Here is a 17,679-nt window from a genome sequence, read left to right as displayed (position 1 = left end):
CCATTCTCCACAACAAAAATATTAGGTCCAATCCTTCTGGTGGTATAAAGCACTCATAGTGGTGCCATGTAAAAGCACCCATGCAGTGGCATGTAAAAGTGCCCATTGGCAACATGTAAAAGCACCTGTGTGGTGTTGTATAAAAAAGTGCCTGCATGGTGCCACATAAAAGCACCCAGCATACTCTGTAAAATGGTTGGTGTTAAGCAGGGCATTCAGCCATAGAAACCATGCCAAACCAGGCTGGAGTCAGGTGCATCCCCCACAGTTTAATAGCTTTGGTCACACTGTCCAACCCAATGGACATTAAATGATGATGATATGTTTCTTGATTAACCCAACATTCAACAGTCTTTCAATGACAGAAAATTGGCAGAGTTGTTTGAGTGCTGGATACTATATATTCAAATTTCCCCTGTGCTCTGAGTTCAATCCCTGCAGAGGTCAACTTTACCTTTCATTCCTTCAGAGCATTGGAGTGATAGAACTGTTAGGGTGTCAGATGGGATGCCTTGTGATATGACAGCATCACTGGTGACAGCACAAGTGCCAAGCTATACTAGCCATAAGATGGCAGCCTTTCCTTTTGACAATGTTGAAAGCTGGAGAGAAGAAGCTTGCATACATTTGAAAACAAAAATTGTGCTCTATCTTTGGCGATTGAAATGGAGAGCTAACTTTTCAAATATATGATATTTGAATAAGGACCTTTTGTAATGACAGCATCCCAACCAAGACCTTTAAACTATTTTATATCAGCTATTGGCTTTACAAAATATTGTTTCATACTTTGGACCCACCTTGCTGGTGAGATTCCAGGTTAAAAGAATTGAAATTTTCCCAGATAAAGGATTTACTGGTTTCAATCATTAAACTGCGGTCTTGCCCAGACACCATTTTGAAGGATTTAGTTGATCAAATTGATCTAAATGATTATTCTACCAGTTTCCACTAAATCGAGGGTATGTAAACATGCCAACAGCAATTGTCAAGTGGTGAGAGACAAACACTAATGTACACATGTGCACACACACACACACACCTGCAATGCCCCCATCATGGCTTGGGCCTATAGTAGAAAACACTTGTCTAAGATGCTATGCAGTGAAACTGAACCTGAAACCATGTAGTTGTGAACTTCTTAAGCACAAGCCATGTCTGTGCCTAGGGATGCAGACATGTCTGTGTGCTTAAGAAGTTTATAAGTTCATATATATTCAAGTATTTACTTCATGAACCTAACTATTATTTTGTTAAATCTTTCCTGAATATTGAACTCTTTAATTGTGTGTGTGTGTGTGTATTTATGTTTATGAAAAGTGCATTTCCTTCTATTTTGTTTGCAGGACATTACTTGAAATGATTAAAAGGAGAGAGAAAACGAAAAAAGAAATGTTACAATTAACTATTGAAATTCTCGAGAAACGGTAAGAATTTGTCAGACATTGTGTCACAGTCTGTATACAAAACTGGTTTATACTTTTTCGTATTTGTTACGATGTACATAATTAACCTTGCTTTAAACTGGATGGAGAGAAAAACTTAACACTTTGACCAAAATTCTCCCACAAAAAGCATGGGTTGTTTAGAAATTTCTCCAAATGCACAATAGTGAACATGACAATTGTTTTGAAATGAAGTAGCTACAAAAACAATGTTAATTGGACTGAAATTTCTCGAGAAGAGTTTGTGGAATATCAAATAAATTTAACTGCTGTAAGGTGCAGGAAATCTAACCTCACAGACTCTTAACCCTTTGGCAAACAATAGTAAAAGCCACAATCTTTCCTTTTGATTTACTGTTGCTGACAAATATATCTTCAGCAGTTTTCTCAAATTCTAGAATTAGCCCTGGAATTTTTAAATGAGATTGGTGTTTATTTAATATTTTTGATATCAGTCCATCGGAGACTACCTCTGGTTCTATGATACAAAAATATCTAATTTACAGTGTTTATATTTAAATTGCAATCTCCTATCATAGTTTTAGTATTATTTAGTTGAGTTATACTTCCAACTGCAGCAGCCTGATAATGGAACAGTAAGTTGTTTGATCAAATTTCTCCAAATTCTTGAGTATTTTACAGATGTAATTGAAATATTTCAACAGACATGTGGGCACAAAAGGCTTAAGAAAAATGGTCAACAATTATTTGATAGCAGTATTCAATAACTTAATGCTTTTATTATAAGCACTCACCCTACCACCATTAAAATTGTGAATGACTTATTTTATTTACTGAAGAGAAAATGCGATGTATATTTAAGATGGATTTATTTTACTCTTTAAAACATCTTTAGTGAACAAGAACAGTATTGTGTATAGAATATTTATTTGTTGTTACAGACTAGTAAAAAAAAGCTATTTTTTAATATTTTAAAATGGAGGTGAATGTTCTAAGATTCATTGTGTCTGCTAATTAGGTGAAAGATAATTTATCTTAATAATGATTTACGTATTTATTCTTAATACGATCCAACAGGTTTGAACATAGATATGCTAGTCGCTGTTGTGTATGCCACAGGAGAACTTGCCCTTCTTACAATAACAATATGTTCATAACACACTTGGCTCATTAGTGCAAGGGATCTTGAGGCACATGTTTTAACATGTGTCTCGTCAGTCAGAAGTACCTGGACCTTTGAGCCCAAATAAGCTATGGCTTTCGTTTATGATTTCAGCAAACAAACTAAGTTGTTTCCTGACAATTTGTTTACTGAAATTATAAACAGAACCATCAGCTTCTAGATTTAACCCTTTAGTGTTTAAACCGGCCACATCCGGCCCAATATATTATACATGTTGTATATTCAAACTGGCGATATCCAGCCTCTCACACCTAACCTACAGTGACATTCTAAAAATAAACAATCACGTCATTGAAACCTCAAAGCTATAAGATAATGCATGATTAATTCAAAACAATTTGAGTGAAAAAGTATTACATTTAACAGAATAATCTGAACACTAAAGGGTTAAAGGTCTGGGTACCTTCTAGTTGACAAGACACATGTCTAAAACACCAGTGTCCCACAATCCCTTGCCCTAATGAGCCAAGTGTGTTATAAACACATTGTTATCATTCAAAGGAAAAGTTGTTTTACTGTGACATACACAACAACTAACATATTTGCATTTGAATCTTGCTGAAATGTATATAGAATAAATATGCAAATCATTGTTTCAGATACCACTATACACAGTGCAAATAACAATTTTAAAAAATTTATCCAAAATTCCTGGTGTAGACATGTTTGTTTTTAAATCCTTGGTGTCTTCTCCTTTTGAAACTGATGAAGCATTTCTGTTGTAAACCTATTAGCTCTTTCATTACCACATTTCTTGTGAAATATAATGCTTATACATTTGATGGAGAAATTTAGTAATATAACTGTTTTGGGGGTGTTTGGAAAAGGACTGAACAAAAAGGTTTAAATAAGAACACTGTAAAACAAGTGGTTTTGTATCATAAAAACCAAGGGTAATCTTGGACAGATTGTTAAGGAATATCCTGTCAATGGATCAGACATATATAAAATCAAAGACAAAGCTAATTCTGTTCTTTGCTTGACATTCTTGTCTTCAAAAGAGAAAATGTAAACTGAAGAACAGAATTATAATTCTTACCTTTATTCATCCACAAAATACAAATGTTACCTATTTATATTACATGCAATTTTAACTTACATATTTTGAAACAAATTGTGGTTGTTTTTATTTTTGAAAAAGCTGACTACTGCAAAAAGCTCCTTTCTGGTTCTGCAAGCAAATAGTAAAATTGTGAAGAGTAGTTGTATATTAGATATAATTAAACAAACTAACATTAATGTTCAATTGATGTACTGATTTTTTAAATTAGCTTTTTTATAATTTTATTGTGTGAGAGAGAGAGAAACAGAGAGAGAATGGAATGGAATTGCTGGTGATTGATTTGATAGGGATATGGTTTATATCCTGTCCTGGTAATGTGCTGTATTCATGATGAAGACACATAACTCTTGTTAAGCAGTCTACAGAGTTGTAAATCATTATTGTTGAATATAGCTCTTTGATTGAGCAGCATGAGTATCAATTAGTTAACAAGATAGCTTGCATTTTAAATCTTCCCATGAATGTGAGTTAGAGGAGCAGAGACAGACTCCATTTTTCTGACTCATCATAGACACACTACATGACAGAAGTGTTGTCCCTATGAACTGTTGCATTATGTGACTTGCACGTATACACAAGTCATTAATTTAAAGGATTTTTATATTAAAATATTAATAGCTATATATATACTTATGATTTAGGTAGATAGAAAAACTATCTTGAGCATTTGTACCCTGGTTCTCTTATAGCTTTCTGATGGTTTTTAGATAAACTTTACCAATTAAAAGGTATTGTCAGGATTGTTTCTTGTAAAGTAGAAAGGATATGTGTCCTTCACGAATGACAGTATTGTTATCAATGTTACATTGCTATTCAGATATCAAATGGAGGACTTCAGTGGTCAGCTTTTAACTGAGGCAGAAGCTCAGAAGTATTCCAGGCCATCTTACATTTCTCCATATGGTGTTGCTAGGCAAGGAGAATGGGCAGATGGTATCAATGGGGTAAGTTACTTCAGTATGGTACCTTGTGAAATATTTCTTTCTGCATCCTGCTCACACTTAATCTATTGGATGCTGTGCTGACTTTTTTTTTTCATTTCATATGTATTGTTTTCACAACATTTCAACATGTTTTTTTTTGGTATTTTTTCTTCATATAGTTTGTTTTCTAAATTTATGATTTAGTTGGTAAAAGCAAAAAGTATATTTTTGACCAAACACTTATTGGGGTTTTTTTCTTATTAAGCTACATATTCAAAAATGTTTTTCCTTTAATGTTTTATTTTTTAATATCGCAATAACTAGATAAAATTTAATGGAACATGAATAATTGCTTTCAGAATGAAAAAAAACAATTTGCTTTTCTTCTCCCTCTTTAAGTTGGTATCTATGTATCTTTATTGCTTCTCTTCTAAGAGAAGAATACAAATAAAAATCAAGACAGTTCTAGTGATGAAAATTTAACTTCAGTTTATCTATCAAAGTTTCTTGTTAGGGTATTGTATAAATCTAAATCAAGAAGTAAAGGGACCAGGACTATGTGTATTTGTAAACAATATATTTTGATTTCACTTTTATTTATTTTTCATTTCTTCATCTTTTTATTAGACTGTAATTCTATCATATATATATTACAACTGCACATTATACCTTCTAAAGACAGTTTAAAACCAGAACTATGTTTAATACTAGATCCTGGCAGCTTAGCTGCGCATATCAAAATAATTTATGTTTCAAACTTATGCAATCATTTACTGTAGTACAGAACATCTTCAACCTCAGAGCAAAATGTACTTCACTTATGCATGAAATCCTCTAGAAACCACCATCTATTCATGATTTCGGATTATTGTTTAAATCACTATTTCAGAAACCTAAACAATCTGTTGTGTATAGTCAATGATTAAAACTTTTTCTTCTCTCTTTTACATTATATTGTAATAGCAAGTTGTGTGCCTGCACTAAAAATATTATGATACTGAACATGGTTTGCCTTCATTTAGTGTTTTTCCTGTCTTGTCTTTAGAATATATTTTTCTTTCAATTTCTTTATATATCTTATTTTTTAAAAATTATGTCTAACCTCTTTCTTTATATAGGATGAAGGATTACAAAGTAATAAGAAACGTATTTATCGGAAACGAAAACACCGTCAAATTGCTCAGCAACAAGGAGCCAGTCTCAGCAGTAACCAAACTCCTCATTTCAATGATGTTGATGTTTTACAACCTGATATTTATAGTTCAGAGGAGGAAGGTCTTTCACCTGTAAGTACAACCTTCCTTCAAATTCACATATTTTACTTTATTTTGTTGGTATATAATGTTTACATTTGAGATGACTTTTATTTATTTCAAAATGAAAAAAAAAAAAATGAATATAATAAATAGCATTTTGCAATTAAGTATGGAGACTTATTACCAGTTTCAGATCACAGATTTTTACATATTCAATGTTATTATAAATTCAACTATTTCATCTTTTAACAATGACTTCTTATACAATCGCACAAAGTCTCAGATTTATATGAGATGAATAAGGTAAGCGTGAGTGATGTTAGTAAAGTGGGCAACAACAGTTGATATTTTGGCTGTTGTAACATTTTTGGAATTTCAAATCAAACTCTCTATGAAATTCAGGGAAGTACATTGCTCCATATGGTAGCCATAAGTGCTACTTAATACAGTTCACTTATCTTTTTAAATTGTGGGTCTTCCTCTACCCAGAATACCTTTGACTGGTCACCTCCATCATGTAGATCTACTTTTGTAGAGTTGAGTTAATGAAGGAACTTCTATGTAATCAGCTTGCTAGAAATATCAGCCAACTCTCCTTGAAGTCACACTGATTTTGAAGTAAGAGAAGGACATATTAGATAATGTAGTCTTTGTAATCTTTAAAAAAAAGATGATGGTCACTGCTCAAATCACTTTTGGTCATAAGTCTGTTCAATCAAAGTGATTCGAGGTTAAACAACAACAAACTTATTCTAAACTAATTGGAGCTTCTCAATAAGTGACTTTTCATCAGCAACAACAGTAGCCACATCAATAACAGTTAACACTACTCACTGTGTGGTTGGAGAATTTCTGTAAGGAAGCTCACTGTGATTACAGATTTCATGTGTTTTAAAAATGGTTATTCAGTTCATCCTGACTTGTTATCATGCACTTAGAGACATTATTCACATGTGCTTGGATATCTGAGCATGCATACACAATTGCTCCAAATGTTGGGCCTTGTTATCACTGAAGATCTCTCCTAGTGAAAGTACATCGTTAACATAACTGGGACTGCACGCCTAATGACTGGCTTTTCTCTCCAGAGTCAGGCGATAATTAAGCCCTCAACAATTATTGGTACTACAAAAAAATAAAAACCTCAGGTTAGGCCCACAATGAAGTATTGTTCCTACATTTTCACTGGTGCTACTACTTCACTCACAGACATCCTAAACCACATCTGGGAAAGATTGGCAGAAAGTCTGATATGCACCAACCTCTGGTTCACAGGCATGCTATTCCCCACTATGACTTCATTACTGCTATTGTAATAGCCTCCCCTTCTTGGAGCTGGTTGGACTCATGTAATTGCCTCTCATTACTCTTATAGGTGTCCAGCTCCCTCAGCTCTTGACTAACCATTACACCCATCCATGAAGACAAGATTAAACTCTTGATATTTCAGCATATATTTATTATAAAATGTAGACTAAAAACAAAAAAGAAAAAAAATTACGGAGATGTACTTGCATAGCGAGTGACTTGATCTGAGACCGTGTGCTGGAACGAAAAAAAAATTGCTTACCAACTACTGTTTGAAATTTCATTACCATTTGATCCTTTTTTTTCTCTTACCTCCCATAAAGTATATTTTATATTTAAAGCATAATGTATTTTTATTATACAGAGTATGTCACCATCAGATCATGAAGATGAAAATGATCCTGATGGACAATTCGCATTTAGGAGAAAGAAGCATTGTAATTACTATGCTGTAAGTTTCATTTTTCTCTTTTTTATTAATCACCAATTGTCAGTTCGCCAATCAGGGACATATATTCAAGCTGTGCTTCTAACAAACACTGTTTCTGTCTACATCATCTTTTCTTCATCTCTTTTGCATTCTATTTCTTTTATTTGCTGACCTAAGAAAAAGTGGGGTAGAGTCTACAACTTTTTAGAGTCCTATCTAAATTAAAGGAACATTTTAGATTAATTCAAATTCTTGCCAGTTACAAAGTAGTAGGTGTAAAGGAAACATAGGCAAGAATTGATTTTTAGTGGGGTGTAGTTCTGACTTCTGAGGAAAAGGGATGAGAAATGTCAGAAAATCTAGGGAGAATAAAGCCTGTGAATATAAGATACGATGAAGTATTCTGTCATTTAAACAAATGACAGGTTGATTATTATATGTTCCAGCATTACAATAAAACTCCTTGAAATAAAAACAAATTTTCTATAACTTGTTAATTGGTTGCTTCACCCATTTTTACCTTTCAAAAGCATAGTCTACTTTTACTTTTAATGGATGATTTCAACTACACAAGGTTTCAGAGAAGTACCAACTTAATTTAGGCGCAATATTTTCAAATTTCTGGTATCAAGAACAGTAATGAAAACAAGTAAAGGGAAGATAATCCAAACTATTGACGTTTGATTTTGATTTCTTATATAACATATTTATTTTTGTAGGATGTTACTTAATAGATTTGATTAATGCAGCAAGAAAACATAAGTTTTGATTTGTATAAAGAGAAAAGAATTTTAAAATTAAAAAGAAAAAAAAATTGTAATTTTCATACTATAAAATCTATTAAACTGGAGTTTTGATGTCTAATGTTCTATATATAAACCTGTAACGTGTTAAATGTTTGATCAACGCTGATCTTGCACTAAACAACAAGAACAACATTTTTTGGTGGGGTTGGTGAGGAAGTGGCTTTTATATTTGCACTAGCAAGATTCAGCTTTAGTAAATTGGTATTGTGATGTTTTGATTTTGATGTCATTCTTAGAATTAATGTCTGATTATCACAAAGAATGCTTACTAGATATAAGAAATTTTTACTAAGTAAATAAATTTCATCACCTCTTGTAAGACCAGATGAAATGTTATACTGTGGGGAAGGTATTGTAACTTATAGTTTCTTGTAGTAAACAAGCAACATATCGATATTTTTAAACAAACAAGCATGTGTGTTTTCTGAATGAATTGAGAAGCAGCGATGAGTGACAATTCTGTAAATTATAATATTTTATGAGCATAAAGCTTATAAGTGATCACTGTGTATTGACTGAAAATAATAGTCTAATAGTGGGTTTTCCACATGCATTGTACAGAAAACTCACTTTTTTTTTCCATCGAGGGCATATATGCCCCAGTATTAGACTATTTTCTTTAGTCAATATATGGTGATCACTTGCAAGGTTTAAGCTTATAAGATATTATTAATATTTACAGAAATATCAGTATTTGCTTTTATCATTCTGATTTTTTTTTATGTCATAACTAATGTTCATTGTACATAAATTGATTCTATTTTGATAAGTTTGACCTACTCATTTTACACACACATATCAAATTATAATATAACACTAATTTACAGATTAACAAATTGCAGGTAAATTTTTCATATTCTTCTTTAAAAAATATATTCATGTAGTATAAGACAGCTATGAAATTGATACTTACATAAAAGAACTAAAGTTAGCGTGAATACTGAAAAATAAACAAAAGGTCAACTACAAAACTGATCGACCAAATTCATATATTTTGAAGCTGAGTCAATAGAATTCTCATAAGGTTTGACTTTTTTGGTTCTTTAGTATAATAGGAAGCAGGTGTTGAAATATTGTACATTAACACAAAATATATAATTTGGGTGTATATATTTTAGTTTTATTAATTGATAGAAGTTACAGAGTGACTCAAGGGTCAAGAACTTCCTTCATTGCATTTATCTGCTGATTAATAATCTCACATACACACATACACTCTTGTGTTTTGAATTCTGTTTCTCTGTTTGTGTCATCAAACTTTTCTTGGGTGTTTAAATCTGTAGTTTATTGATATATATTAATATTCATAATATTAAATGTACAAATATTGCTTGTTCTCATTGCAGCCTCGGGTAGACAGATTAGGCAATTGGCCTTGGTGTAGTTCTGAAGAAGGTGGTTCAACAGACAAAAAATTTAGATTTTCACTTATGTCTTTTTATCCTCCACACAAATGCATAGGTTATGCAAGGAGGCGAGTAGGACGTGGTGGAAGGTAAGAATATTTTCTACAAACTTTTGTATTGATTTTGTTCTGAGCTTAAACTATAACTGATGAGCTGTGAGTCATTAATTAGCCAAATATTGTTGATTGTAGTCTACAACTGAAGGAAGTAGTGGTAAATAATGTATGTCAAAGTGACCCATGATGTTCATAGCTTCCTTCAGTTATTTAATTTTTTTTGAATTTTTTGTATATAAATAGAAAATAGTTTTATGAAAGAAATTCTAGTTATATTGCAACTTTTAAAAATGATATGTATGATATTCAGCCTCTGCAAGTATTACCTATGTGAAGAAATAAAATGAATGTTTTTAAGCTGATCTCCACAACATCAATAACAAAGAGGTGCAAAACATGCCAAAATCGTTTGATACTGTTGTTCTACTACCATTGCTGAACGTTTCTTGTTTGCCACCGATATCTATAGATGCTTCTATACATTAGATATCTATATGAGAGACTTCATCAGAACAAATACTGCAGTATTACAGTGCTGTCATAGTACATCCAAATTAAGTTGAATATAAAGACTATTTTTCAAATATTTTAATAAGTTTCAGTATTTCCTTTTTATTCGTTTGTTTTTTTATTATTACTCATATGTTTTCATCCTTTCTTTCACAGAATACTTGTAGATAGAGGGTTTTCTCCCCAAAATGCAATCCTTGAACAGCTGGATCTGTCAAGCTCAAACACTGCCACGGGTATCCATCATGATTATATTACATACATCAGGGAAAGAAAAATGTAAGCAGTATCTTATTGTTGTTTCTCTATTCCTTTTTCTTTGTTCATGATTTATTCGCAATGTTTTTGCAGGATTTTTGAAAAATATGCTTTATTTATTTTGCTTTTTGTCTTCTTGTCATTTACTTGGCCTTTTAATGATTGCTAAGGTTTCAAAATCAGCTCTCAGCAATCCAGAAGCAGTTTTTCATTATTAAGCACATGTGTGTGCACACGCACATAACAAGATTTTTATTTCGTTTGTTTCAGCAAAATTTAGAGGTAGACTTATGTCAGAGATCAGGTTGTGCATGAAGGACAATACCTTTTGGCAACTTTGTAGTGTCCAGGATTAAAAAAAACAACCCATATCATAGCTGTCACTTGCAGGTAAAAATGGCCTAGAAGCATGTACTATGCTTGGGTGTTGATGTACTCACAAGCACACATTAGCACCCTCTCAGCCCTTCCTCTCATTGACTTAGCAGAACGTTAAAGATATGCTAGCTGAAGGAGAGTGCTGTGCCACTCCTACACAGCTGCTAGTTTCAGCTGAGTAAATTGGAGGAATGTGAAATGAAATGCCCAATCTAAGAATGTAATTTAATCCTAAGATAATCTCAGGGATATTCTGGAATACATCATCAGTACTGTTTCTGTGGTCTCAGAGAGTTTCAAGATTTTCCACATCAGATCTCACCCAGTTGACCCAGCTGGGGTTGATCAAGTCACAGCTTGCATCCCAGTAGCTATAAACCACTAATCTATTTGTCTTTACCCAAAGCCACCTAGTGGCCTTCTCTGCAGTTCAGTGATGGCATTTATGACCTTCCCCTTTGCTGCACAAGTAAAACTCCAAGTCCAGTCAGAGCTTTGCAGGATAAATACTCAACAAAAACCTAGCAGCCCACTTCAGTTGCCCCCACAACTTGCCCACCAATCCTGGTTTCTGCACTGCTCTACCAGCTCCTGGTATTTTGCAACCTTCCTCTCATGAGCCTCCTTCACATGCTCTTCCTACATGCAGTTCCTATGTATTGCCTGTTTGGTGGAATTTGAGAAGATCATCATGTCTGGGCAGTTTTTAAATGGCTATAATGACTCTTCCACAAGGTTAGCATTCCAATTTCAACTTTAAACTGACAGAAAACTGCAAATACTTTCCAGAAAAAATACAACTAGTTGTAGAGTGTGTTTTTAGTTTATCAAACCTAATTCTTACCTTTTAGCAAGTTCTAGTAAAGGAAACATACTGGCATTTCTTCAGGGATTACTTCTGGATTTAGGGAAAATGCGTTAAATCTGAGGAATTGATTTATTTAACTTCATAGTTTTCTTCATTTTTTTTTTTTTGTTTCAGGTGCCTTAACTCTGTATTTGCTTAATTAACTATTTGCTACATCTAATTAATAATTTTGTAATTTTTCTAACAGCCAAAGTAACTCAAAATGAGGTTCTACAGTCATACAGACATTGGAAAACAAATGCAGAAACTTTATAGCTCTGACAGTTTAATGATATGAAGATTCTAATATCTCTACACAGAACATAATCTGTACCACCGTTAAAAGTTTTCTATTTATCTAATAATTTTTTTTGTTGATTTATGTATTTCTGTTAATGTTATTTTTAGTTAATACTAGGAAAAAAACAGCAGAAGCTAGAACCTTCTTTCTTAGACACCAACAAAATCATTCTTAAGCATTTAACTTCTGATATTCGCTTCACACAATCGTGAACTAAGATAACCATTTACACTCTGTACATACTTTTGGTCATTATGCTTAGCTGTCATTGAAATTCTGTCGGTTAATAATACTGGGATTCAAGGCAGTGAGCAGACAGAATCGTTACCTCACCAAGAAAAAATGTTTAGTAGTATTTCATCCAACTTTACATTCTAAGTTCAAATGCCACCAAGGTCAGTAAAATAAGTATCATTTGAATACTGGGGGTCGATATAATCAACTTATCCTCTCCCCTGAAATTGCTGGCCTTGTACCAAATTTGTACTGGGATTCAACTATATGTGCTCTACTAACATTGGCTTTTTAGCCCCTTACCCGGCAAAGACGAATTAACTCGTCTTCACCCAGTTTGTCTTTTTTCAGAGTGTGACAAGTAAACTCGTCCAAAGCATATAATTTCAAAAACAGCCACAGTCGAGTTCGTGCATCAGTTTTTGGCATTTCTCGTTTTTTTTTCTGGGGTTTTTTTTTTCTTTTTACATATTTATTCATATATATATATATATATATATATATATAAATTTTTGAGAAGACAAGAGTAAAATAAATGTGTAATTCCCCTTTACTTTTGATGATAAAGTTGGGGAAAAAAGAAGCAATAAATAAGGATATTAAAAAATATGGGAAGACGAGTTATCTCGTTTTTGCCAAAAATGGTATCTTCAAAATAAAATTTCAAATAAAATATTGGAAATAGATAAAACCAATAGTTATTTCCATAATCAACATTAAAAATACTATAAAAAACAGGAATAAAAAAATTCGTCTGGAAATGAAATGTTTTCTCCAAAAAAAGTTACGAGGCAAGGGGTTAAGTTGTATGACTAATTGTTACTGGTGGGTTTTGTTCAGAGAAATAAACATCACAAGAGATGTGAATTCATTGCTGTGTTTAATTATAGGTAAGATGAAATGTTAATTAAATTCATTTAGAAAATGTGATACAGTTAAGTGAGAAATTAGATTATAACAAAGTTCTTTTAAGTATAAATATTTAAGATTTTTTTCTCTTTTACATTTACGTTTTTAGTCCACATTACACACCAAGAAAACATATAAAAGAGGAGGAAATTCAAAGTCCTTGCAGCAGTGGTCAGTCATTTAAAGAGACGACAACAACAGCAACAGGAACAACAGTAACAACAGCAACAGCCACTACCACCACCACCACCACTACGACGACGACGACGACTAACAATGCATCTACCACAGAGTTTAACTTTGAAAGCTTTCAGAACCACAGAGAACAAATATTGTTAATGCAACAGAAACAGCGCCAACGTTTGGAATCCTGTGAAACTGATACCATTCAGACACTTGAACAACATTCCACATCATCATCAAACCATTCTTCATCTCATCTCACCTTGGACTCTGCAAGTGCAAAGTTTGCTGTGTCAGCTGTGAGAGACACCGCACAGCTGCAGAACTCATCTGGTGCTAATTCGCATTCATCCTCATCGTCGTCGTCATTATCTAATGGTCCCATCAGAGAATGTAGTGAGTAACATTTTATCTCCTATCACAACCATCATCATCACTGCCACTTGTACCACGTCTACATCTGCTATTATTACAAATATCAAACACAAACCAATAAGGGGACCGCTTTATGGTTACTTAACCAGTTCAAAATAGCGGCCAAATCTCCCTTGACCTTTTTGTTACCTTAATTCTGTTGAAATACACGCCTTTCTTACAGTTAATTTTTAAAATAATGAAAAATTTAATAAAGTAACTTTATGCATGGTAACTTAGTGTTCGGAACATAAATTAACATAAGATTTTTCTGGAAAATTTTTAACTTAGATCTCTTCAAAACAAGAGGTTTGTATCATGGAACCAAGACCAGTTTCAGGTGGGTTAGTATCAAAAGAGTTAAATCACATCTTACTGGTCTTAAGAAAATAAGTTTATAATTGGATAATGTAATTATAGATGCACTTTACTTTGAGGCAAGGAGATAAGATGGTTACTGATAAAATGTTTTTGATCAATATTCAGTCATCAAGTTTGTCTTTATAAAATTTTTTCTCACAATCTCATAAATTGTGATTTAAAATCTCTTCTAAGAGCTTATAATCGTTGTTATTCGCATCATTCCAACAATTTCAGTTGCTGTCCAGTTATACATTCTTTATGTAACTGTAAGGTCTTCTGTGCTCTTCGTGAGTGTCTAAACATTAATTGAGTGTTTGCAAATTTGAATGCTGTGTAGTATATTTGTTGTTTGTTGAAGACTGTGGTGGGTTGAGTCTCTCTCAATATCACCTGCTCTTAGCAACATAGTTCTTGTCTTGACAAGCATGGACTACAAAGAAGAAAACAGGACTCCTTCTGGAGTTAAAGAGTATTACTTTCAGATACCATTATGTTGCATCCAGCCATTATATAGGAAGGCTTTATTATTCAGTTGAATGTGTTTTGAAACATTGTAATTTTGCTCTAGAACATTTCAAAGAAATTCTTCCAAACTTTTTTTTTAAAGATAATCCTCACTGATTTTCCAAGTGTACAGATTTATTATTGGTTACGCATGTGTGTGTATGCAAAAATTTTTGAGATGTATACTTTCCTTAACAGTTCATATTTTAATTTTATAATATCGAGTATTTGTTCAAAACATTCGGTTCTGCTTCCATCCCATAACTCTGTACCATAGTAATCTTAGCAATTGCTTGCTGATGGCTCAGTGAAAGGAAGTTTCATAGAAAATACTGGATGGACATTTGTGTGTGTGAAAGGGAGAAAGAGAGAGAGAGAGAGAGAGAGAGAGAGAGCAATGTCTTGTGCAATTTTCAAGAGTATTGAAAAGTATAGACAGCTTGGTTCTGTTCAGTAAGATCATTAGCTTTTTGATACCAACTGACCTGAGACTGCCTCTGAGTTCTATGAAACAAACTTCCTGTTTTAAAGTGTTGTAAATAAAAACCTTTCATCAAACTTCCTTATTTGTTCCAAACACTGACTTAATCATGACAGTTATTTTACTAAATTCTTCATTATTTTTAAGACTACTTGAAAGAAAGGCTCTTTATTTCATAAGAAATATGATAATGAAAGCGATAAGTCCAACCACTCTCTCTCTCTCTCTCATCTTCTCACATTTTCATGATTACTAAGAACATAAATATTCTAATTAATCATACAGAAAATGATAATACATTTAGTATAAATTAGCACCTACTTTTCTAGTCTGGAATATATTGTAAGTGTTGTATCTATATATGTGGTAGGGCCTAATTTCAGTATCCTCTTCTTTTAATAGCAGGATCTATCTATTGGTCTGTATTAGTTGATAGAGTGGTACCATATATATATCTATGCATCACTTGTTATACTTAATCTCTGTTTATCAATTGGGTTGCATTCAGTCCTACCCTCATCATTTCATCTAAAATCATTTTATATAGTTGACTGGCTGTCTACTAGGTAAACCCGTTATCCTCTATAGACAAAATGAATGCTGTGTTATTTGATATACACACACAACACAGCCCTCTGCTATATCCATATGTAATTAGGTAGGTAATGTCCGTATAAATTTTGAAGATAGTGCTCCAATATGATCTCGGCCACAATGACAAAGACTAGGAAAGAATCCAAATTGCATCGCAAACTAGGTCAAGGGACTTAACTCTGGTTATTACAATTTATTGAGAAAGCTATACGTACTTGATAGTCCAAAAAGGAATCCGACTACATGTGCTTTTACAAAAATTCCCGTTAGTAGTAAATGAAGTTAAAATAACGACTATCGGAAGTTTGCTTAACAGAAACTTCAGGAACAGCTAGCTTGTTTTCATTTTATCGTTCTAAAACCACTAGAATTTTTTTAAGAATCCTATTAACGTAAGGTTGTATTTTGTTGGTTTTAAATAATTGAATCGTTATTGTAGTTAACACTCAATAGCTTTTGTTAAAACTTTCCATTTGCCAGTGTTTACAGAATTTTTTGTTTTTTTGAATAACATTTACAGTATAAAAGCATTACCATATATGATGGTATGTAACACAATAAGCTGAAAAGCACTAAAAGCTCTATTTCCTAAATACACGTTGCTACAATTAATTGATGTGCATCTAATATGCCATCAAATACGGTAAGTAAAAATATATATTGAAAAATATATTATGGAGCTGGAAAAGGGAGATAACAGTGTATAACTATAGCGTTCTTAAACGTTTATTGCACTTTCCTCACCTATATATAGTTGACTGTTAAATATCCTGTAAATCTTAGGTCCAGACTTTACATCTGCTTCAACTAATAAATTCACCTTAGAAATATGAACAAAATAAATTAAAAAGTAAATATAAATAATTCTTTTTTTTTAATTATCCAGTTGCTGTAAACATTTTCATTTAACATTTGTTTTGACAAAGTTCTTATCATTTGCTTTAGATTAGCCATCAACATAATAAAGTTCGCAGCACAGAGAACATTTTATTTTATGTCTGACTATTTGAGATGAACTGTGATTAATAAGATTGTAATGGGAGAGACAGCTGTTAATATCAGTTTTAGAGTTTGTATTTTACACATATACTGCATTTCATTCAAGTTGATCAATTCTTGTCACCAGATTCTATATTCCTGGTTGTGTGCATGATCCTACATTGAATTTGAAGAAGGACTCTTATTTCTAAATTACGGGTAACAGCATTTTTATCTCCTGAGCGCCTGGTGCATTTCAGAGCCAGTTTGGGACCATGTGCATAACCAGGAATAAGATACCTGATGAGGATTTGAGATAAGAACATTGAAATGTAGTGTAGATGTTAGATATATGTCAATGTACGAGGGTTGCCCAATATTGTCCTCTGGCAACTATTTGGATACAAATTTATCTCTAACTCTGTTTTGAAATTTATACTTTTGCTATAATAAAGCAACAAGGAAAGAGAATTTCAGTTCATATAACATTAGCAATAAAAGCAACACATAACAATGTTATTTCACTTTTTTATGAACTTATGATGAACAGATATCAAAACCAAATAGAGTTTTGTGAATTAGACTACTCCATAACAACAGAACGTATCATCATCAACATCTTCCTTTAACATCCAATGTATCCTGTTTGCATGGGTCAGACGGAATTTATTGAGACAAATTTTCTATAGCCAAATGCCCTTCTTGTTGCCAACCATCACCTGTTTCCAAGTAAGGTAATATTTCCCCACAGCCAGACATGTTTTTCCTTAAGACTGAAAATGAGCAACATCACTTGTATGACAGTGATGCTGGTTGACAAGTGTCACATGATGTCAAGACAAAGTAATGCATGCGCACTCACACACACGACACGCTTCTTTTCAGTTT

The 17,679-nt window shown here is 32.8% G+C and overlaps 1 protein-coding gene across 1 annotated transcript in view; it reads left to right on the top strand.

Annotated features, from left to right (window-relative positions):
• Positions 1-17,679, top strand: part of LOC115213115 (enhancer of polycomb homolog 1-like) — a 149,088-nt gene that overhangs the window by 123,214 nt on the left and 8,195 nt on the right. The window contains exons 7-13 of the mRNA XM_029782043.2: positions 1,347-1,427; positions 4,470-4,596; positions 5,694-5,861; positions 7,504-7,590; positions 9,722-9,870; positions 10,504-10,626; positions 13,384-13,853. Of these exons, the coding sequence (XP_029637903.1) occupies positions 1,347-1,427; positions 4,470-4,596; positions 5,694-5,861; positions 7,504-7,590; positions 9,722-9,870; positions 10,504-10,626; positions 13,384-13,853 (1,205 nt within the window). The remainder of the gene's footprint in view (positions 1-1,346; positions 1,428-4,469; positions 4,597-5,693; positions 5,862-7,503; positions 7,591-9,721; positions 9,871-10,503; positions 10,627-13,383; positions 13,854-17,679) is intronic.

Source organism: Octopus sinensis, linkage group LG6 (assembly GCF_006345805.1).
Source record: "Octopus sinensis linkage group LG6, ASM634580v1, whole genome shotgun sequence".
Lineage (NCBI taxonomy): Eukaryota > Metazoa > Mollusca > Cephalopoda > Octopoda > Octopodidae > Octopus > Octopus sinensis.
Note: the sequence above shows the minus strand (reverse complement) of the source record. Positions and strands in the feature narration are given on the sequence as shown.